The sequence below is a fragment of the Mizuhopecten yessoensis genome, unplaced genomic scaffold, assembly GCF_002113885.1.
Source record: "Mizuhopecten yessoensis strain PY_sf001 unplaced genomic scaffold, ASM211388v2 scaffold10331, whole genome shotgun sequence".
NCBI classification, from domain to species: Eukaryota; Metazoa; Mollusca; class Bivalvia; order Pectinida; family Pectinidae; genus Mizuhopecten; species Mizuhopecten yessoensis.
Window position 1 is genome coordinate 1,674,994 of NW_018408493.1, and position 21,521 is coordinate 1,696,514.

At 37.9% G+C, this 21,521-nt stretch overlaps 1 protein-coding gene across 1 annotated transcript; it reads left to right on the plus strand.

The window, feature by feature from the left end:
- The first annotated feature begins 5,987 nt into the window (after positions 1-5,987).
- On the plus strand, positions 5,988-15,589 carry LOC110460186 (tankyrase-1-like). The gene is made up of 2 exons (XM_021512953.1): positions 5,988-6,677; positions 13,384-15,589. The coding sequence occupies exon 2, from the start codon at positions 13,405-13,407 to the stop codon at positions 15,472-15,474; it is 2,070 nt and encodes a 689-aa protein (XP_021368628.1). The 5' UTR covers positions 5,988-6,677; positions 13,384-13,404; the 3' UTR covers positions 15,475-15,589.
- The last annotated feature ends 5,932 nt before the right edge of the window (positions 15,590-21,521 follow it).

The following is a 21,521-nucleotide window of genomic DNA, read 5'->3' on the forward strand; positions in this document are numbered from 1 at the left end:
GTAACAACGACGTAGTAGTCATTTAAGGATCCCCGTACCATTGCAAAAAAACGTAACGAAAGGTTGGAAACTGATTTTTCTGACATGGCTATGAGTTTAATAAATCATTTCTTAACAGAAACACATACCTTGCGGGATTTTTATGGGAATTATAAAGATGAAATAATCAAGATATAATCAACAACAGTGTTTTGAGTGTAACAGTGGAGCTAGACCAGGATTCGAACCCTGGACTTCAGATTGATACACTGCTGCTGTAATCGATTGCGCTACCTGGTTAACTGAAGTGTTTCGGCCCAAAGTGCTATACTTATATCCAAACGGATGTGAAGGGGAGGTTACTGTATATAGGAACAGCAATCACACAGTGTGACAGAGACCCTTAAGTTTTTCTCCTATTTAAAAGTATCCCTGGTCGATACGTTTTATCAGTTTTTACAATACAAACGCATGGCAGCTCTGAAAAGTATAGGAACCACAAATACTTAAATCGTGCATTTAGTCAAAATTGACCAACGTCCGGTATTAAAACGACTGTATAAGGCATCGCGTCACAAGTCCAAAATGCACAAGAACATTTATAAAATTCAATAAATGATATTAAAAAGAGTCTCGGGAAGAGTCTGATCAGAAAGGGTCAGCTCCCACGTCTGTATTTGTAGGGCAATCACCGGGGAATGGGTATTGTGGTTTAGCGTGAAGCTCCCTGCTGTGTGCAGAGAAGGGTTGACCGTGGATGGTCAGATCCTAGAAAGAGTGTGTCGGTGGATTCGGAGTGGGTTAGCTCTTAGATGGAACGATCAATTAGTCCGAGACACAATCATAGAGGTTGGGGCATGTTCAAGGTAACGGGACTTATTTTATTAACCTACATGTATGTTAGATATTTTACCACATCTGCGAAGTAACGTCCTACTTTCTTCTAAAAGCCCGTGTCGCTAATGTATACAACCGAGCCGTGGGCTTGCTGTTTCCCTTTGTTGAGTGATGCTACACTCGTGTGTTTTTTTTATATTTATATTGCATATTAAAAAACGAGTTAACGTAGCCGCTAGACTATTGAAACCTGTCAACCTCACGATCTGAATATTTCACCGTGAAAGTGACATGGAATAGCGTTTGCAAAAAAACATTTCTTGTATAAAACATAACGTCAGTGCTTTTTGTGTATCATCTGCCGAAATGAGAGACCAAATGGCGAGTGTAAAAACTCTTGTGAGATTTGCAGATCCAAAACTGGAGGGGTTTTTCATCAATGCAAATTGTGCCAGTTTGTTGCCATTCAACAGCCTTACAAAAACTTCGTCCATCTTGCTCATGGTCATGGCTCAGGTACATGTAGCGGGTACGATGTTTTTTTTCTCTCGCTGGTATCTTTACTAGTAAACCTTTCATAGTTCATACAAACGTCAAGCTTGCATAATCCTTTCTAAATAAACCAAGGTTAAACAGGCAAAATAGAATAACTGCCTACAGCGTCGGAGATGAAAAAACGCGCAGCTTGTAATGAAATGAAAACAAAGGCATTACATGGCAAATGTGTGCATGCAAAAAACAACAGTTGAATTTGAAAAATAACTAATTATGTACATTTAGGTTACTCTGCGTCACAGACGGATGGGTACTGAAGATGACACGAGAACATATTTTCATTTAATTTTACCATAATTTCATCGTAGAATATTCAACTCGTTTTTTTTATTATGGTGGAATATATAAACTCGGCACTAGGAAAATGTCTGATTTTTGTTTTTAATTCAGACCTTGCGACCTTCATTAATTATTTTCTAACATTTTCTCAGCCTCGTTATAATAATATTCTATGTAACTTAAAATGTTTTCGGATATAATAAGAATGGTTTCGACGAATAAATCTGAATTCTGAATGCTATGAATAATTAATATTAATGAGGAAAGTTTCTTAATGAAGTCTATATAAAAAACACTTCTAACAGAATCATGTTGTGAAAATAAAACCAAGTGGAGTTGCTTGATTTGGGTAGTCCGCCTGCTTGTGTAACGAGCTGTCGGGTTATTTGTGTAAATCGAGCAGGCATTGATCCTGAGTGGCTATTAAGGTTTATTTTGTTGCTTATAATAATATACAACATTTATATAGCGCCCTATATAATTTGTAAAATTACTCTACGGCGCTTTACAACACATAAATGATAGAATTTTAACAGTGACAGTTATATTTATAGTAGATAAAAGGTATACAAATCAGCATTATACATTAAGTAAGTTTTCAAATACTGTATATAAATAGTATGCATATATATAAAAGGTGATGTGTACATGACGTCTGTGCAAAGAGCCTAAAATGCAGACGTGAAGAGTTTTTTTTTATATCCTTCGTGAAGTTAGCCAGGGTTTTTTACTTCCTGATAGCAAATGGTAAGCTATTCCCAAAGCACCGGTTTCCATAGGTCACAGTACGAGATTTTGGGACACAAAACAATGATTCTGTCTCCGATCGCAGTGATCGCCACAGCTGATACAAGGTGACAAGCCCCTTTAAATGCTGTGGAGCTGTTCCATCCAGATTCTTGTACATGTATGTGTATACCATTTCTTTTACCAAGGCCTGTACCGTACAGGTAACCAGTACAATGCATATAGCATATACCATTGGCAGATTGTTTTTTATATGGTGGCAAATTTACCATCACTTTTTTCGAGTTTATATTCTCTTTGCCGTCATCGTCAGCTTAACAAATGTATTTGGCAACCAAACTACTCAAAGCCCGAAAGAAAGGTAAAACATACATACAAACGAAAAAGTAGACAAATATAGATACTGTCATGACCGACAATGATAAGATATGACATTGTGTCAGTACAGTCTGGGTTAACAATGGTCAGATATGACAGTGTATCAGTAATGTCAGGTTAAACAATAGTCAGATATGACAGTATGTCAGTAAAGTCAGGTTAAACAACGGTCAGATATGACAGTGTATCAGCAAAGTCAGGTTAAACAATAGTCAGATATGACAGTATGTCAGTAATGTCAGGTTAAACAACGGTCAGATATGACAGTGTGTCAGTAATGTCAGGTTAAACAATGGTCAGATATGACAGCGTGTCAGTAATGCCAGGTTAAACAACGGTCAGATATGACAGTGTGTCAGTAATGTCAGGTTAAACAATAGTCAGATATGACAGTGTATCATTAAAATCAGTGTTGACAGTGGTCAGATATGACAGTGTGTCAGAAATGTCAGGTTAAACAACGGTCAGATATGACAGTGTGACAGTAATGTCAGGTTAAACAATAGTCAGATATGACAGTGTGACAGTAATGTCAGGGTAAACAACAGTCAGATATGACAGTGTATCATTAAAATCAGGATTGACAGTTGCCAGATATGACAGTGTGACAGTAAAGTCAGGTTAAACAACAGTCAGATATGACAGTGTGACAGTAATGTCAGGGTAAACAACAGTCAGATATGACAGTGTGTCAGTAATATCAGTGTTGACAGTGGTCAGATATGACAGTGTGTCAGAAATGTCAGGTTAAACAACGGTCAGATATGACAGTGTGACAGTGATGTCAGGTTAAACAATAGTCAGATATGACAGTGTGACAGTAATGTCAGGGTAAACAACAGTCAGATATGACAGTGTATCAGTAATGTCAGGGTAAACAACAGTCAGATATGACAGTGTGACAGTAATGTCAGGGTAAACAACAGTCAGATATGACAGTGTGACAGTAATGTCAGGGTAAACAACAGTCAGATATGACAGTGTGACAGTAATGTCAGGGTAAACAACAGTCAGATATGACAGTGTGACAGTAATGTCAGGGTAAACAACAGTCAGATATGACAGTGTGACAGTAATGTCAGGGTAAACAACAGTCAGATATGACAGTGTGACAGTAATGTCAGGGTAAACAACAGTCAGATATGACAGTGTGACAGTAATGTCAGGGTAAACAACAGTCAGATATGACAGTGTGACAGTAATGTCAGGGTAAACAACAGTCAGATATGACAGTGTGACAGTAATGTCAGGGTAAACAACAGTCAGATATGACAGTGTGACAGTAATGTCAGGGTAAACAACAGTCAGATATGACAGTGTGACAGTAATGTCAGGGTAAACAACAGTCAGATATGACAGTGTGACAGTAATGTCAGGGTAAACAACAGTCAGATATGACAGTGTGACAGTAATGTCAGGGTAAACAACAGTCAGATATGACAGTGTGACAGTAATGTCAGGGTAAACAACAGTCAGATATGACAGTGTGACAGTAATGTCAGGGTAAACAACAGTCAGATATGACAGTGTGACAGTAATGTCAGGGTAAACAACAGTCAGATATGACAGTGTGACAGTAATGTCAGGGTAAACAACAGTCAGATATGACAGTGTGACAGTAATGTCAGGGTAAACAATAGTCAGATATGACAGTGTGACAGTAAAGTCAGGGTTGACAGTTGCCAGATATGACAGTGTGACAGTAAAGTCAGGATAAACAATGGTCAGATATGACAGTGTGTCAGTACAGTCTGGGTTAACAATGGCCAGATATGACAGAGTGTCAGTAAAGTCAGGGTAAACAATGGTCAGGTATGACAGTGTGTCAGTACTGTCTGGGTTAACAATGGTCAGATATGACAGTGTGTCAGTAAAGTCAGGGTTAACAATGGTCAGATATGACAATTTGTCAGTTAAATCAGGGTTGACAATGGTCAGATATGACAGTGTGTCTAAAAGGTTAGGGTAAACAGTGGTCAAATATGACAGTGTGTCTATACAATCAGGGTTAACAATAGTCAAATAGGATTTCAATGTTCAGTTATGATAGTTGTCAGTAAAGTCAGGGTAGCAATGGTCAGATAGTATAGTCTGCGTGTCCGTGATTTTAAGGTTTAACTTTTACATTGGTCAGTTATGACAGTGGTCAGTAAAGTCAGAGTTAACCAGTAAAGTTAAAGTAAAGTTAACTATAAAGCAAATGCTTCGTATCTGGATTTGCTATTTCCGAAGTTTGTTTTATCAGAGACCTAAAGTAAAGGGACCGCCGACTCCCAGTGGCGGGGAAAAATGTTACCGATTTCGCAGTGCCCTCACCGGGGGTCATACAATATCAAGGCCGATAACTCGTACCGTCTATTCGCCATTGGTAAACACTCGAGTGCTGTCGATAGAAATTTTGCTAAGCATCGATTTCACACAACATGAATTAAACGAACTGTTTGAGGTATGTGTGTTATTCTAATATTATATTCCCACATCTGAAATGGAAAAAAAGCAATACCTAAAGCATTAATCGTGGTCAATAACATAATGTTCACGAAGCAGCCGAGTCGGATTTTTTCAGTTTTTAGTCTGGTGATAACCTCTTGTGAGAACATTCGCCTATTTTGTATGTCAATACTTGTCCACAATATATTTGTAATCAATGTGCCTTGTATGTATACTATGCTATGCAGTGAGCTGCACCCACATGTACGAGCTGACAAGTACACATGCCGTGATGATGATGGTTCCGTTGTTGACTCACTCTCTGGTTCCGGCCCGGGTCCTGGACAGCAATATAAATATCCTAAACCTTCTTGGACACGTCCCGTGTATACTTTAGACCATGTTGCTTTATGTTTTCAAAATTAATCATAAGAATAAGAAAGCAGATATTAATAATCAGATTATTGTTTTTATAACTTCTTTATTATTTAGTGCGACATACTTTTATCGAAGCATGTGAACAAATCCCTGTACACGTGTACAGTACAGCTACGCTTTGTAGGTAAGACACTATTTTTGATGAAATTTATGAATTGTTTTACCCTCCAACTGGCAATAGTAATTATATCAAGTGCTTAAACACCAACAAATAATGCCGAAATACCAAATATGTGGTCTGTTTTCAATTATCTATTCTTAGACACCGGATTCCGATATTGCTACCTGTATAAAAATACCTGAGGACGCGTCATAACAGTGCACGGTTGGATGCGCGCACTAGCGTAACATAGCTTTGGGGAAATAGGCATAGCAACCCGCCATATCTCTTTAACACTGGGCAAAAAGAGGATTGTATCATCACTTTTGTGAGGGCTTGTTTACTGCCGAGCGAACGTTTCAGTATTGCTAAAAGGTTCTTATTCAGTGACATTATTTAAATATTATAAATTTATTCAATATTAAAAGAAAAAAACAATCATTGTATTTTATTTTTATAATCCTAAGTTATTCATCAACAATTAAACAAATCATATTTTGATATTAAACCTAGACTTTTTCAATCATGTAATAGAAGGCAACTTGGCTCAAAATGGGCCGAACAAATGTGCATGCTGTCAGGGTTAAACCCCGAATCACACCGATTTACGGCTGCTATCAATGTTGACCGCCATTCCGCATCTTTGGGAAAGCCAAAGTAAAATATTGTTTTACCCCTGGAGCAAACCGGAAGTTGCTTCCTATACCACCCGGTGGGGGCGCTGCGAACATCGGGAAGCTCCTTGGTTGATTATAGAGCGTGACGTCATGGAGTCGGCGGTCCCGTTAATTTAGGTCTATGGTTTTATAGTTTAGTGTATGTATGGTAAAATCAAGAGAAACCCGCATGTATACACAAACTTGGAAATTCCTGTCCTAAAAATAGAACAGACGCCTAACAAGAAATCGCGTTCCGTTTTTGGCAGAGCTCTATGGTAAGATTGGCCTAAAACATTTCTGATACGTTGTTTTATGAAAATTCCTCTTTGAACTGTTCTAATATCAAACCTTCATGGTGTCATGTGTTTGGATGTTAACCGGATACGTTAAGCTTATCTTCGCTTTATCAACATATCTGATATCAAGGCCATGGCCATGGGTAACGTACCCACTCCTACGCACAGGGACCTGGGAATATTTTACAGCTAAATGTGGACCTATAAAAAGGTGTTCAGAGTAATTTTACATGCCTTAGGGGTTAAGATCGACTTTTGGTAAAAATGACAGCCTCAACTAAGCCACTAAAACATGTAAATTTACTCTGAACACCGTAGTTTAGAACAAATTCTCAGGTCCCTGTGCTCCTACGAGGCAACCATTAAAAAAAATGTCTAGTTTGTTTACAATTCGTTAATATAGCACCTGTTCCTGTTCACAGGAACTGGGAATTTGTAACAGCTTTATATTCAGGACCTAAACTAAGGTGGTGAGAGAAATTTAACACATTTTATTGGTTAAGATCAGCTTTTGATAAAAATGCCACCTCAATTATCAGGTCCCTTTGTTTATATTGCCATTGATTGCAGTGTAATCCTTTGGTCAGAAAAGTGTAGGTCAACTTTCGGTAAAAATGCCCCCCCCCCCCCCCCCCCCCCCCCCCNTCCTATTGCCATTGATTACAATGTAACCCTTGGGTCGGAAAAATAAAAGTGAGACTTTGGATTACACTTGTATAAGGGGTAATGTGCATGTGGTGTATTGTTTTACAAAGAGAATGAACTTGTGGCATCAGTTGGACTGTTGATTGTTAATCAGGCCATCCTAAGTGCATGGGGATTGGGAACATTGAATAAGATAAATGTAATCTGTGTTTGTATATATACATATGTATGTATGTACGTGTAACAGGAGAAAGAAAATTCTTGGTCAGACTGGGTTTTGAACCTGGGACCCTCTGAACACTAGACGGAGGTGCAGTCTAGTTCAGGTACATTACTCCCTCCTTTTTTTTTATTGACAAGCATTCACTCAGTGCAGAAACAATTTTGTAATAGGAGTAGGAAAATGCACAGCCAGACCCGGATTTGAACCCAGGACCCTTTTTTTGACCCTTTTAGACCCTGTCTACATCTGTCAGCGCGTCTTCTTTATATACACATATATCAATAAATACAGCGTTGAGATCAGTGTCTGAGATCAGTGTGAGACCATTTAGCTTAACTAGTTTCGACAGAATTATACACTAGCTATAAATACATGTAGGGGAGGGGAACCAAATGTAGGCTACACATACATGTACTTGACAACCTTTTGAAATTTCCATTAGTGAGATTCCACATGCTCAAAATTTAAAAACATAAAACAAAAATGAAAAAACTAGAAAAAAATAGCGTTATTATTTAAGTGGCATATTTTCAGTTGTTGTTTTCCACATGAAATCATCAGATATTAGTATACAGTTTAGTAAAACTGTAGTTTAATAAAACCTGTTGAAAATGTTCAATTTTAGAGTCAAAATCTGCAGTCCCCCTCAAAAGTAAGGAGAGTTTGCAAGTATGGCTACAGTGTTTTGTATAGTGCCCAGTTTTTAAGTAAGCATATGGCTATTGATGGTCCTTGTGCTGTGACCACGGTCTGTACCTCTCCCAAAAAAGCCTCCCTGCAGTCCTCTTTCTTGCCCTTTCATAATAATTCCTGACTAGAAGTAAATGACTTTTACTACTTTTGGAGAGTTTTTGAGGGTCCTCATTATGATCAATTTAATTTCGACAAATGTTGCATGTACACTGGTCGCACTTGATATTTTTTCTGTGAGCAGTGAAGTACAATAACATTTATGTTTGAATATACATGTAAAAAACTGTAAAAAAACCTGTGACCAGTAGTTGGGTACTTGTTAAGGGGTTTGAACCCAGGACCCTCAAACTTTAGATAGATGCTCTACCATGCCAATGGAGCTTTCTGGTTGTTGATGATGATCTACCCAATCTAGTTCTGCTACCTATATACACCTATGTTGGTTATGCTTTAATTTTCACTAATGAACTGCATATGTTTCATTAGTATTTCTTTGTATGGTAAATACATTTATGAAGTCCATGTAATTCCATACACTAGTATTTTCTGCTAAAATTGTCTTGCTCATATTAGGGAAGTGGATTCTTCTTTTATCAGATCTGCTCATGTCAATTTATTGAAGTTGAAATATTTTAGTTTCCAGTACATGACCTTTATAGGTCCTCTCCACTGGACTCGATTGTTGTATTGCACCGCTTTCAATCGGTGCTCTAAAATTATATACTATTTCCTGTTTTTTCCAGCATTTATCTAGCCTATTCTTAAATGAATTTAAAGATCGTGTGTGACCACCTCCGATGGTAAACAATTCCAAATGTTCACCACTCTGACTGTTAAATAGTTCTTTCTTTTAAAATAATAATGACTAAAGTAATAAAAGGGGTCGAGACATATATAGAAATCAACTGTAAATATTAATAGAGTTATGGCCCTTTGTTCACTGTAGGGCACTTTATCTGGGGCATACCTAAAATACCGTCAGTTGCAATCACAGGATTTTGTTTGCAAGTACCTCTTGGGATGGCTAAGTGTGGCGTGTTAAAATCTGGTCATGCGTCCTTATGTCCTTTGACCTATGTCCCCCAAGGCCTCTTATGTCTGTGCAAATAAGGATTTGATTAGCATTCAGTTAAAGGGGCTGGTTGGGGAAAAAATGTCATATTTGCTAAAATGGCATACACATGTTTAAAATACCTTCTTATGAAATATACCGATACAATTTTTGCTGAAATTCACTCCCTAAGAGTAAAAATTATAATTATATTAAAGAAATCCTAAATCGTCACCTGACAGTCTAAAACTCTCAATTGACCCAGATCAGTGATGTAATTTTACCGCACGCGCGTCATCTACAAGGCCAAATGTAAACATCACGGCGAAAGAAAAAGATGCATGCAAAAGTCATGACAGGCACGACGTATCAATACCGTTACAAATAACAACAACATATATATAGGTAGGAATACTACACTTGCATCATACATGACCTTTGAAAACAATTATTTTCGTATAGTACTGCTGTCTTGTCCGCTGGTTGAGTCCGACATGGCACATGACGGCGTGCTATTGTTGTTATCTTCACTGCCTCACTTTCGAAACAACCACGTGACATATATAAATAGATCTGCGCTAAATTTACGCGGGGCTTCCCCGAGATTTCAGTGGTCAAAACTGGACATTGCAAGCAGAACTCGACCATCATATTGCCGTGGCATAACTTTTGGAAGGCCAGAGAATGCATTTTGACCCATTTATTTTGCATTTTTCCCCCCGACCAGCCCCTTTAAACGTCATGTAATTGTAATAATTTTACAAAATAAAATATTTCAGATGAAGCCTTAGCATGGTCGTATCTTTGATGATGAAGGACGTCACTTACAGGAAACAAAGATCAAATATTCCCTCTTTGTGTATTGCAGAGTTATCTTCTCTTGTGAGCAGGAATTGATTGTTAGGACATTTGTTTGTGAGGGTAACGTCATCAATTTTTGAGAAACCGACGTAATTTTCTCACACAACCCAACGACGTAACAATCAATACCTGCTCACAAGAGAAGATAACTCTGCAATACGGAAAGACGGAATTGTCAAATTCAATCAATATTTTCCAATTTTTTTGTTTGTTCTATTTAAACGTTTCACAATCACATTAAAGATTTGATTATGTTAGTCATTAATTTGATTAAATAAGTATGTTTTTATTGTGAAAAAATATAACTCTAGCAGAATGTTTTTCTTAAAAAAGGAGTGAAAAATTATTTTGAAGTGTTTTGATAATCTCATCTCTGGTATGATTTCAAATTCGTTGAGTTTGTTAATTTAACATCATGACAAGAGGTGTCAAGGTCAAATAAATGGGTTGGGGTCACAGTTTGCAATCTGTCATCGATTGAATTAATGGATTTGATACACAAGGTCAATCTGAGATCACAGGTCAAAATAGATTTCATCGTATTTACAGTGTATTTATTTTTACACAAAGAAAAAAATAATGATAAGACAGGTAAATTGAACACAATAAGTACATATTAGATAAATATTGAGAAAGTCTTTTACTAAGCTAAAATATAAAATTTTGTTTTCTTATATAAAATGAATATTCATATACTTAAATAAATCAAAGTGTTAAGACATATAGGAAATTATCTATCATCTTTCATAATTTGGTACAGTACATTGACCTTGACATTTGAACTAGGGCTAATTATAGTCCATGGTAATTACAAGTGTAATGTATGATGTTTTTGTTAAAGAATATACAAAAGGATGTTCTCATATACATATATTTATGGTTTGGAATGTTTTCCAGAACATGTACATCAACACACAAAGACCATGTCCTTTGACCTTTGAACCCGAAAGTCTTCAGTCCTTGTCTTGGTTAAAATGTTTGTGATAAATATGGCTGACCATGCACAAAGTGGTATTTCGTCTTTGCGTATTGCAGAGTTATCTTCTCTTGGGAGCAGGTATTGATTGTTACATCACTTGTTTGTGGGAGTAACGTCATCAATTTTTGAGAAAACAACGTAATTTTCTCACACAAACCAATGACGTAACAATCAACACCTGCTCCCAAGATAAGATAACTCTGCAATACGCAAAGACGGAATAGTGTAGTGTCCATTGTCTGCAAGGATATTTAGCCAGTTGCTACCTGGGATAGATTTTCTTAAAAATAAAAATCACTCATGATGTTGACATACTTTCAAGGTCACAGGGGTGAAATATATCCTACTCAAAATCAATTTAACGTAAAACAATATTAAATTTAAGAAAATTATTTAGGCCTAGAGCCATGGTAATTCATAATTTATATATGTGAATTTACATTCCAGACCAGCCATGCACATGTTTTTTCTGACATGTGTGTATTGTGTGAATATCGAAAGTCGTCTTTCATTGTAAGCTGTGTTTTCAACTTATGCTATTATTGGTAAAAGTCCTTCAAAATCTTCTTACCTTTCATAATGTTTCTAGTTTCATGATATATGGCGAGTGACTTACTGGGATGGAGTACTATAAAGTTGCCGTAGATAAATGATATTGATCTGCTTTCAAGGTCACAAGGGTTGAATATAAAGTAAATTGAAGGGGTATTATATTACATGTCTATTAAAAGTTGTGAGGTCTATAGCCATGACCTTTAAGTATGTTCTGAAAACAAGTCATGTACATCTTGTTTTCTTTATATGTGTTAAGGTTAAAATTCAGCTTTTAGAGCTACAAAGATCGTTGACCTTGACCTTCTTACCATGTCAAACTCGACCGCATTGGTTTTCTTCAGGTACTCTGGATTCCTCCTACATTAGGACCCCCTGCACGCTTCACCCGGGCCAACGAGAATTATTAATAAGAGTTTGATAAAATCAAAAGTTGTTGTAAAATAAATAAAGTAAATAGAGTTGAGATAATGCATACAAACTAAAATGATTAACGCTATATTAATATTCAAAATCTTAAGATTATTTCAACTATCACTATGATGTGTATTTGATGTGTGTCGTTATAATTAAATAAGGCGAGGGGGTTCATAGTTTTGCTATTGCCCTATCCCTTTTTAGGTCACCTGAGCTTTAGCTCAAGTGACGCATTGCTTTCCGTCTTTGTGCGTCGTCCGTTAACATTTTACATTTTAAACTTAATCTGAAATACTGTCGCAGGGATTTCATTGATACTTCATGGGAATGTTACTGACAACTCCCTGACCAAGTGTTGTTATTTTTTGGGTCGATCAGAAATCCAATATGGCCGCAACGGCCGCCATTTTGAAAAACTATTTCAAAATTAAAGTCAAGTTCAACTGGGCCGATTTAACTGAAACTTGGTAGGAATGATCAACTTATGTTCCTGACAAAGTGTTGTTATTTTTTGGGTCAATCAGAAATCCAATATGGCTGCGACGGCCGCCATTTAAAAAAACTATTTCAAACTTAAAGTCATGTTCTACTGGGCTGATTTGACTGAAACTTGGTAGGAATGATAAACTCATGGTCCTGACAAAGTGTTACTATTTTTCAGGTCGATCAGAAATCCAATATGGCCGTCACGGCCGCCATTTTGAAAAAACTATTTCAAACTTACAGTCAAATTCTACTCGACCCATTTAACTGAAACTTGGTAGGGATGATCTACTCATGGTCCTGGCAAAATGTTTTTTTTTCATGTCCATCAAAAATCCAGTACCGCCACCATGGTTGCCATTTAAAAAAACAAAAATAAAACTAAAAATCAAGTTCTTATAGGCCGTATAAACTGAAACTCGGTCTAGGAATGATCAACTCATTGTTCTGACAAACTTAACTTGAAGATATACTTAATTATTTTTTACTCAAATTTTGGTAGGGATGATTGACATCATTATCTCCACTTCTTATTTCAACAACAAAAATGAATACTGTAGAACTGGGCCTCTTGTTGTATGTATTATAGTACCTATCAAATCAATTAAATTGAAATGAAAGACGGGGATGTTAAATATGTTAAAACTCTACCTCAGTAGTTCTCTCACAAGAAGAACAGGATCTTTGTATTGTCCAACAAGCATCGCAGGTCAGAAAGTTACCTTAAATAAATAACGCTTACAAACTTCTAACATTTAATTTGTTATTTTAATACTTTCAGGTAATGCGTGCCTAATGAAAGATGGAGAAGTTGATATCTAAAGCGGTGATCTATGATCCGAACAAGGATGACCGACCACCATACGAGGTTAGCCTCCAAATCGACGACAGGCTAGATGTTGAAGCGTTCCATCACAGACCTTCCCGGAAGCCGCCATTGGAGGGTGAAGAACTGGATGCGTCAGAAGACAGGATTTATAAGTTACATATGTACCATGAGACAGATTTTGTTCTGCTTATGTACGGTTTTATGAATGACAATAAGATAGATCTTAACACAATAACGGAGACAGATTTGGATTCAAAAGTTGATAACGTGACCTGGTACGACTTCAAGTCCATGTGCATCTACTCGGGTGTAAAGAAGCACCAATTTACCCGTGGAGGAATCAAGGAAGCAGCCGAGAGGTTAACTAGCCACTATGCGGATCAAGATATAGGACCGTTCACCGTGAAGAATCCAGATAACACCTACCGAGTGCTGGATCCAGAATATTTGGAATTCAGCATGCTTTATTACTATGGTCGCCACAACATGTGTATGCTTGTACGAGTCGTTCCGTGGCAGGCTATGTTTCAGCACGTCTTTCCGGGTGATATGGAACCAATGTATCTACCCGAAATATGCCAAGGCAGAAAGTATGATGAGATGTCATTGGAAACAAGAGATTGTATGCTGGCATCTAAACGGATGCTGCAGGATATTCTAAATGGTTTTGTTAATGATTTGGCGACATCCCCCTTCTTCTACAGTCATACAATGAAAAACCAGTTCTTCAAGTTCATCCAAAAAGAGGGAGACCTAAATGAAGTATTCGTAGCTGTTGACAAATTTTCAAAACCAGGACGGCCGAAAACTTTCTTATACTGTCTTGTTGCAAATGCGAAACCAAATCTGGATTTCCTAGACCAGGTGTTGACACGTTTCTTGAAAAGCAAACTGTCAGAAAAAGAGAAGAATCTACAGATAATAGCGTCCTGTGCTGCAGCCTGTCGTTGGGGCCATGTCCTTATCTATGAGAAACTCAGTAGACTGATAAAAAAGCCAACATTTGAGATGCTGAGGAAAACAGTTGTGGGAGGAAATGTGGATATTATGCGTAGCATAGTCCGTGACTACAACTGGAGCGAAAAGGAGTCCAGGTCAGCAATGGAATGGGCATGCTTCCTAGGTTTGGATAGTATGGTGAGGGTGCTACAGGACCAGGGTATCCGCTTTTCAGACAGATGTCTCTACGTCACGGCTTTCGGAGGCAATATGGGCTTGTTCTTTGAAATCTGCAGCGAAGGCGTTGATTTTGAGACAAAATTCAAAGACGGTCAGACAGTTCTTCACATCGCTGCTGAAAAAGGCCACTTTAGCATTGTGGAGTTCTTAGTTCATAGGGGAGGTGTGGATGTCAACACCGAAAACTCTGACCGTGCGACTGCGTTGGATCTTGCATTAAGAAATGGTCATTTGGAAGTGGCGGATACGTTGTTGGATGGGGGAGCTAATGCAGATCATCAAGATGCCCGTGGATCAACTCCATTACACAAAGCGTGTGCCTCGGGTAACATGCAGCTTGTGGAGAGGATACTGTCCACTGGATGTAGCGTGGATCTACTGGACAACACTGGGAGGTCTGTTCTACATAAAGCGGCATATGGTGGTAGTTTGGATGTAATACAACGTATCCGCCAACTTGGAAACAAGGTGGATTTGCTGGATAAATATGGAAGCTCGGTGGTGCACTATGCTTCTATTCAAGGACATTTGCATGCTGTCGAACATTTTGTCAACGACTTCCCGGCTCTGATCGCTCAAGGAAATGCAAATAGATGGAATCCAATTGCCTGTGCTGCGTTTGGGGGACATTTTCCCGTGTTAGACTTCTTGAAAAGAAACCATGCAGGCATTCTGGTGGTGACATCTCAGGGAAAGAATGCGAAACAGCTGGCAGAGGAGGGCTTGGCCTTCAGAGAGTCAAACGAAAAATATTACATGAAAGAGTTTGAAGAGTATGTATCTTTTGGAAGCGTTGAACGTTTTAATCAAGTGATCGAAGCACTTAGTGATGTTACGCGTCAGATAGAGTCTGATGACTATTAATACCAATTTGTGTCATACAATATTTCGACATAAACTCGATAAACACTGGAAAAGTGGATATTTTAGCATTGTGGAAATCGTGAATAGTACATATATGAATTATATAGGTTATAGATATAAAGAATATATTGATTTCGGAACCATTGCTGACTTGAACATTTCCACACCACGATCAATTTAAAGAGGTTATCACGCCAAAAAATCTACTTTTACAGTATGTGAACATGCTAATCAGACAATCTGAGAGTTTAAAAGTCATATGAATTATTACAACTATTTATAAGATCATTACTGTATTCATTTATGGAAGGAAGACCATGTTCTTAATGGATTTCAATGGCTATTTTACCTGTAAATTTGCTTTTCGCAGAAGCTTTTGATCCAATAATGCTTTATCCTTGTCAGTCACTGATTGTTGAATATTTTTGGAATGTTGACACGTGACCGTGACTAGTCGGGTCACGTGCCTATAGGGCTTCCAGGGGAGGGCTGGTAGCACCTCTGGTCGGGTCAACGTGCCAATAGGGCTTCCAGGGGAGGGCTGGTAGCACCTCTGGTCGGGTCGACATGCCAATAGGGCTTCCAGGGGAGGGCTGGTAGCACCTCTGGTCGTGTCAACATGCCAATAGGGCTTCCAGGGGAGGGCTGGTAGCGCCTCTGGTCGGGTCAACATGCCAATAGGGCTTCCAGGGGAGGGCTGGTAGCACCTCTGGTTGGGTCAACGTGCCAATAGGGCTTCCAGAGGAGGGCTGGTAGCACCTCTCTCTGCCACAGTTGAGATCGGAGGCTGGTCTTATAATGCCAATTGTTAGCCGTCGTCTTGGTCCAATATCTTTACTTACCGAATCATTGGACTGTTAAAACCATGTTTATCTTTTTCTCTGTTTGAATACCTCTTTTTTTCGGGTTGATTGTGAGAAAATTCTCTGGACGTTTATAATCAAACTGATATAGAATATTGAAAGCATGACAAAGTTCAGTAAATTTTACCAACATGCTGACATGTAAAATGAACAGTCATTTTAAAGAGAAAAAAAACGTGACATTTTATGCCACCATAACTACAGAATATACAAAGGTGTAAATATATGAAAAGACATTTGTAACATTTCCATTTACAGTAAAACTAATAATATATACATTTCTTACTTATAAGTCCCCTACCGGTGAAACCAACCGGGGGTGGGGTGGGGTGGGGTGGACTATAGTTTTCCTCACCGTCCGTCTGTCTGTGTACGTCCGTAACACCAATATTTGTCAGCGCTCTAGCGGCTTCATTCCTTGAGGGATTTTTATCAAACTTCACAAAAATACAAAGGACCATAATATCTCGGACAAGTTCGAATTTCAGGGTTGTTAGGTCAAGGTCAAGGTCACCATTACTTTTTTTAGAAAATCCTTGTCAGCGCTCAGCGGCTTCATTCCTTTAGGGATTTTGATAAAACTTCATAAAATTACAAAGGACCATAATATCTCAGACAAGTTCGAGTTTCGAGGTTGTCGGGTCAAGGTCACCGTGACTATTTTTTAGAAAATTCTTTGTCAGCGCTCTAGTGGTTTCATTCCTTGAGGGATTTTGATCAAACTTCACACAATTACAAAGGACCATAAAAACTTGGGACAAGTTTGAGTTTCAGGGTTGTAGAGCTGAGGTTAAGGCCACCGTTACTATCAATACAAAATCCTGGAGAAGTTGAAGCCAGTGATGGACGGATGATCGCTATATAATAATCAAACATCGATCAATTTGTCCTGTTTGATTCCGATTATCGATAACAAATTCCATAATCAATATTATCGTCGTCCGTCCGTCAACTTTTCCTTTAAATCGCTACTTGTCCTGAATAGCCTAGTAGATTTGGTCTGAATTTGGTGGGTGTGGCCTCCCTGGGGGCAGAGACGTGGAGCCAAATAGGGGAAATAGAGGTAAAACCTTTAAAATCCTTTTTCTACCATGGGGATTAAGAGATTTCATCCCAATTTGGTCTGGAGCATTGTGAGGCCAAGGAGACTACATTTTGTAAAACAGTGGGTGTGCCCCCCTGGGGGTAGAGGGATGGGGCCAATAGGGGAAATAGAGGTAAAACCTTTAAAATCCTTCTTCTACCATTGGGATTAAGGGATTTTATCCTAATTTTGTCTGGAGCATCTTTGGGTCAAGGGAACTCAATAATGTGTAAACGGTGGGTGTGGCCGCCCTGGGGGCAGAGTTGCGGGGCCTAATAGGGAAAATAGAGGTAAAAAAACTTTGAAATCCTTCATCTATTGAGGGATAAAGGGATTTTATCCTAATTTGGTCTGGAGCATCCTTAGACCAAGGGGACTTACTTTTGTATAAACGGTGTGTTTGGACCCCTGGGGGCTGAGAGTTGTGGGGCCCAATAGGGAAATCAGAGGTTTAAATCTTTAAAATATTTTTTCTTCTGTACCATTGGTGGGATTTAATGTAATAAGAATAATTTCCCATGATTGCTTTATTATCCCGGTGAGCGATACAGGCCCTATTGGCCTCTTGTTATAAATCACTACAGTATAATAGGTAGCGGGGGCCGGTAGGGGAAATGTATTGCTTCAGCAATACTCATTATGCTTGTTTATCATATCTCCATCTGTTGATGATTTGAAAGTTGCAACATACAATGGTACCGTGTTTCAGTTTACTGAGTATTACTAACAATAAGATAACCTAGAATTTTGATAGGATCAGTCTTAAGTGAGAATGATTTGCAGAGAAGAAAAATGCTGTTTACAAAAGCATGTTGAATTTTATTGGGTATAATTTAATTTCTCGTAATCTATATTTTCAAACTGTATAAATAGTGTATGCAAGTATTTAAGAATTACCAATTCCTATCTATGATTTGTAGGGACTCGTGGTTCACATTTGCTTTGTTTTAACTTTTTATTAAAATGTAATAAATTGAAATTATTTTGCAGTTTCTTTGTTGAGCATCAGTTTCTCTAATTTCTTTGATTAAAAATTCTTGATTTTAGAAAAATTGTTTCCAAAACGTGTCGGTTTGTTTCACATTCATTGCATTTAGTTAAAAGGCACCAAATAGTTCAACTATATTATTGCCATTGACACTAATGTGTAATATTAGTTAGATTATTATTCAAAGAAGTATTCCATAAACAGCACATGTTGCACTGCTTTTAACAGAATTATAATTGTTTGAAATTCGAATGTTTAAATGAAAAAAGAAAAACTTTGAGGGTCGAACTCGGGACGTTTACATTGTGAAAACTACACTTTATCAACTTTGTCATTCAGGAGTTATAAATGAGCAACAACAAAATACTAAAAGAGTCATATTCATGGTCACAAACTCTAAGAAAGGAACATTGAGAGATAAACTACTTGACTGGGAGGATACTGTAAGCCAGAAAAAAACTTAATCTTCTGTAGATAAGGGACATTACTCCAAATCATAAAAACGGATTTGAAATTTTCTTTGCTATTTTCAATATAGCAGGAGTTCCATTTACCTTAACGAGCAATGTTCATAGAAATTGATTTCTTTGCGTGACCAATGCATATGTATTTTGTACATCTCGCAATAGTTGATTAGATATGACCAAATTTTGGTTTATGAACGAGAGTATATAAGATTTATTAAATTGGAATTCATTTTGATACGAAACTCATATCATAACTTTCCTAACATTACGACAATTTCTTTGAATATTTGAAACAACCTTCAGCAAAAGCAGATCCAAATTTCCGAACGTTCATTAACTTGAAAGCAATTCCTCAAGTGTTTTTTTTCCGCATAAACAAGTTATTTATGTTAAGAAATTTTCTTCATTAATTGTTTTCGAAAAGAATAAATACTATATTGCCAAGGAAAAGTGTTTAACTCAAATAATGCTTCCTTCCTAAGGAAAACAAAGAAACAAAAATGGGAAACGTGGGCTACATTTAGGAGGGTTGTCAAGTACGTGTACTGGTACATGTAGGTTGTTTTAGTAAATTTGGAAAAAGTACATGGTTCTCAGAAGCAAAATATAAATATTTGTTATTTTTTTTTTTTTTTTTTTTTTTTTGTCTCTGTCAGTAACATCCCTTGCTCTTACCGGTATTTCTTGATAAATGTTAACGAAACTTCACAGGTATCTTTTGCCTTGGACTTTGTTAAACTAGTTCAAAAATGGTCATGATTAGTCAATCGTAAAACATTGCTCTTGACAGATGTTAACGAAACTGGCGTAATCAGTGAAAGGTCAATGTCATTATGTAAAATTGGAATTTCACTGTAACGTCAAACATTTATTTAGCGGCCGTACCTCTTGACAAATTAGGGTAATTTCACTAGCGTGTTTAGGTCGGACATTCATATGACAAGAAGGAACATAAGCGTGATTGGTCAAAGTTCAAGGACAATGTTATCTAACATAAACTGTTCATCTTGAAAGCAGCACAAGTAATCCACTTTTGGCGGCCATTTTACTAGATGCAAGAGCCTAACACTCGCTTTCAAATTATGACATTTTAGATGGGCAACGATAGATAATATGCTTCAATCAGGCCTTATAGACATTTAATGACTGTGCATCGCAAAGGTTTTTTTGCTATCTTTTAGTTACATGCAAAATTCAATGGACATTCTTCGAAATAAGTATCCTCCTTAACGGTTGAAATGGGATACACTGAAAAACGAAGGACAGGGTCCGAGAGGGCCGATTCACATAATGTTGCTCAGTGGAAGGGGGAACAATCGCGTATCTTCAAATCGTTTATAACAAATATAAGTTCTTTGACGCTATACACGAATGAAGAAACTGCATCGTGAATCATTATGCACCTGGAAGTTGCAATCCAGTTGAGAGCATTCACATAACTATGCAAACGGTGGACACATGAGCTTTGGTTAGAGATTGCTCTTGAAAGCGGAAAGAACTTCAAGAGTTTACGTGCCTATGAAATCGCTAACAACACGTTTTGAATCGAACGGTGTATGGCTCCACTATATGCTTTATTCGCTGCATTCAATTGTGCCCTAGTGTCATTTGGAAGAGCTTGGGGGAAATCAGCAACCATTTTATCAGATGAACTCTGCTTACTGTGTCTATCGGTTTTACCAACGCATGTAGAACTCTTGATGCAGTTTCTTGAGTGTTTAATCTTGGATTGGCAGGCCAATCGGGCTTTTACTCATCTATAGTGATTTTCAATACTCATGGCAACGTCTTTGGCTTCTGAATTGAATTTCGCGTTCATTACACTTACAGTTGAGTAATTTTGTCCTGAATAGCCTAGTAGATTTGGACTGAATTTGGTGGGTGTGGCCCCCCTGGGGGCAGAGACGTGGGGCCCAATAGGGGAAATAGAGGTAAAACCTTTAAAATCCTTTTTCTACTATGGGGATTAAGAGATTTCATCCCAATTTGGCCTGGAGCATTGTTAGGCCAAGGAGACTACATTTTGTAAAACAGTGGGTGTGCCCCCCTGGGGGTAGAGGGGTGGGGCCCAATAGGGGAAATAGAGGTAAAACCTTTAAAATCCTTCTTCTACCATCGGGATTAAGGGATTTTATCCTAATTTTGTCTGGAGCATCCTTGGGTCAAGGGAATTCAATATTGTATAAACGGTGGGTGTGGCCACCCTGGGGGCAGAGTTGCGGGGCCCAATAGGGAAAATAGAGGTAAAAAACTTTGAAATCCTTCATCTATTGAGGGATAAAGGGATTTTATCCTAATTTGGTCTGGAGCATCCTTAGACCAAGGGGACTTTATTTTGTATAAACGGTGTGTTTGGACCCCTGGGGGCTGAGAGTTGTGGGGCCCAATAGGGAAATCAGAGGTTTAAATCTTTAAAATATTTTTTCTTCTGTACCATTGGTGGGATTTAATGTTATAAGAATAATTTCCCATGATTGCCTTATTATCCCGGTGAGCGATGCAGGCCCTATTTGCCTCTTGTTATAAATCACTACAGTGTAATAGGTAGCGGGGGCCGGTAGGGGACATGTATTGCTTCAGCAATACTCATTATGCTTTTTAATCATATCTCCATCTGTTGATGATTTGAAAGTTGCAACATACAA

Excerpts from the sequence above, each read along its gene's own strand:
- LOC110460186 (XM_021512953.1), top strand. The coding sequence starts at position 13,405 with ATGGAGAAGTTGATATCTAAAGCGGTGATCTATGATCCGAACAAGGAT.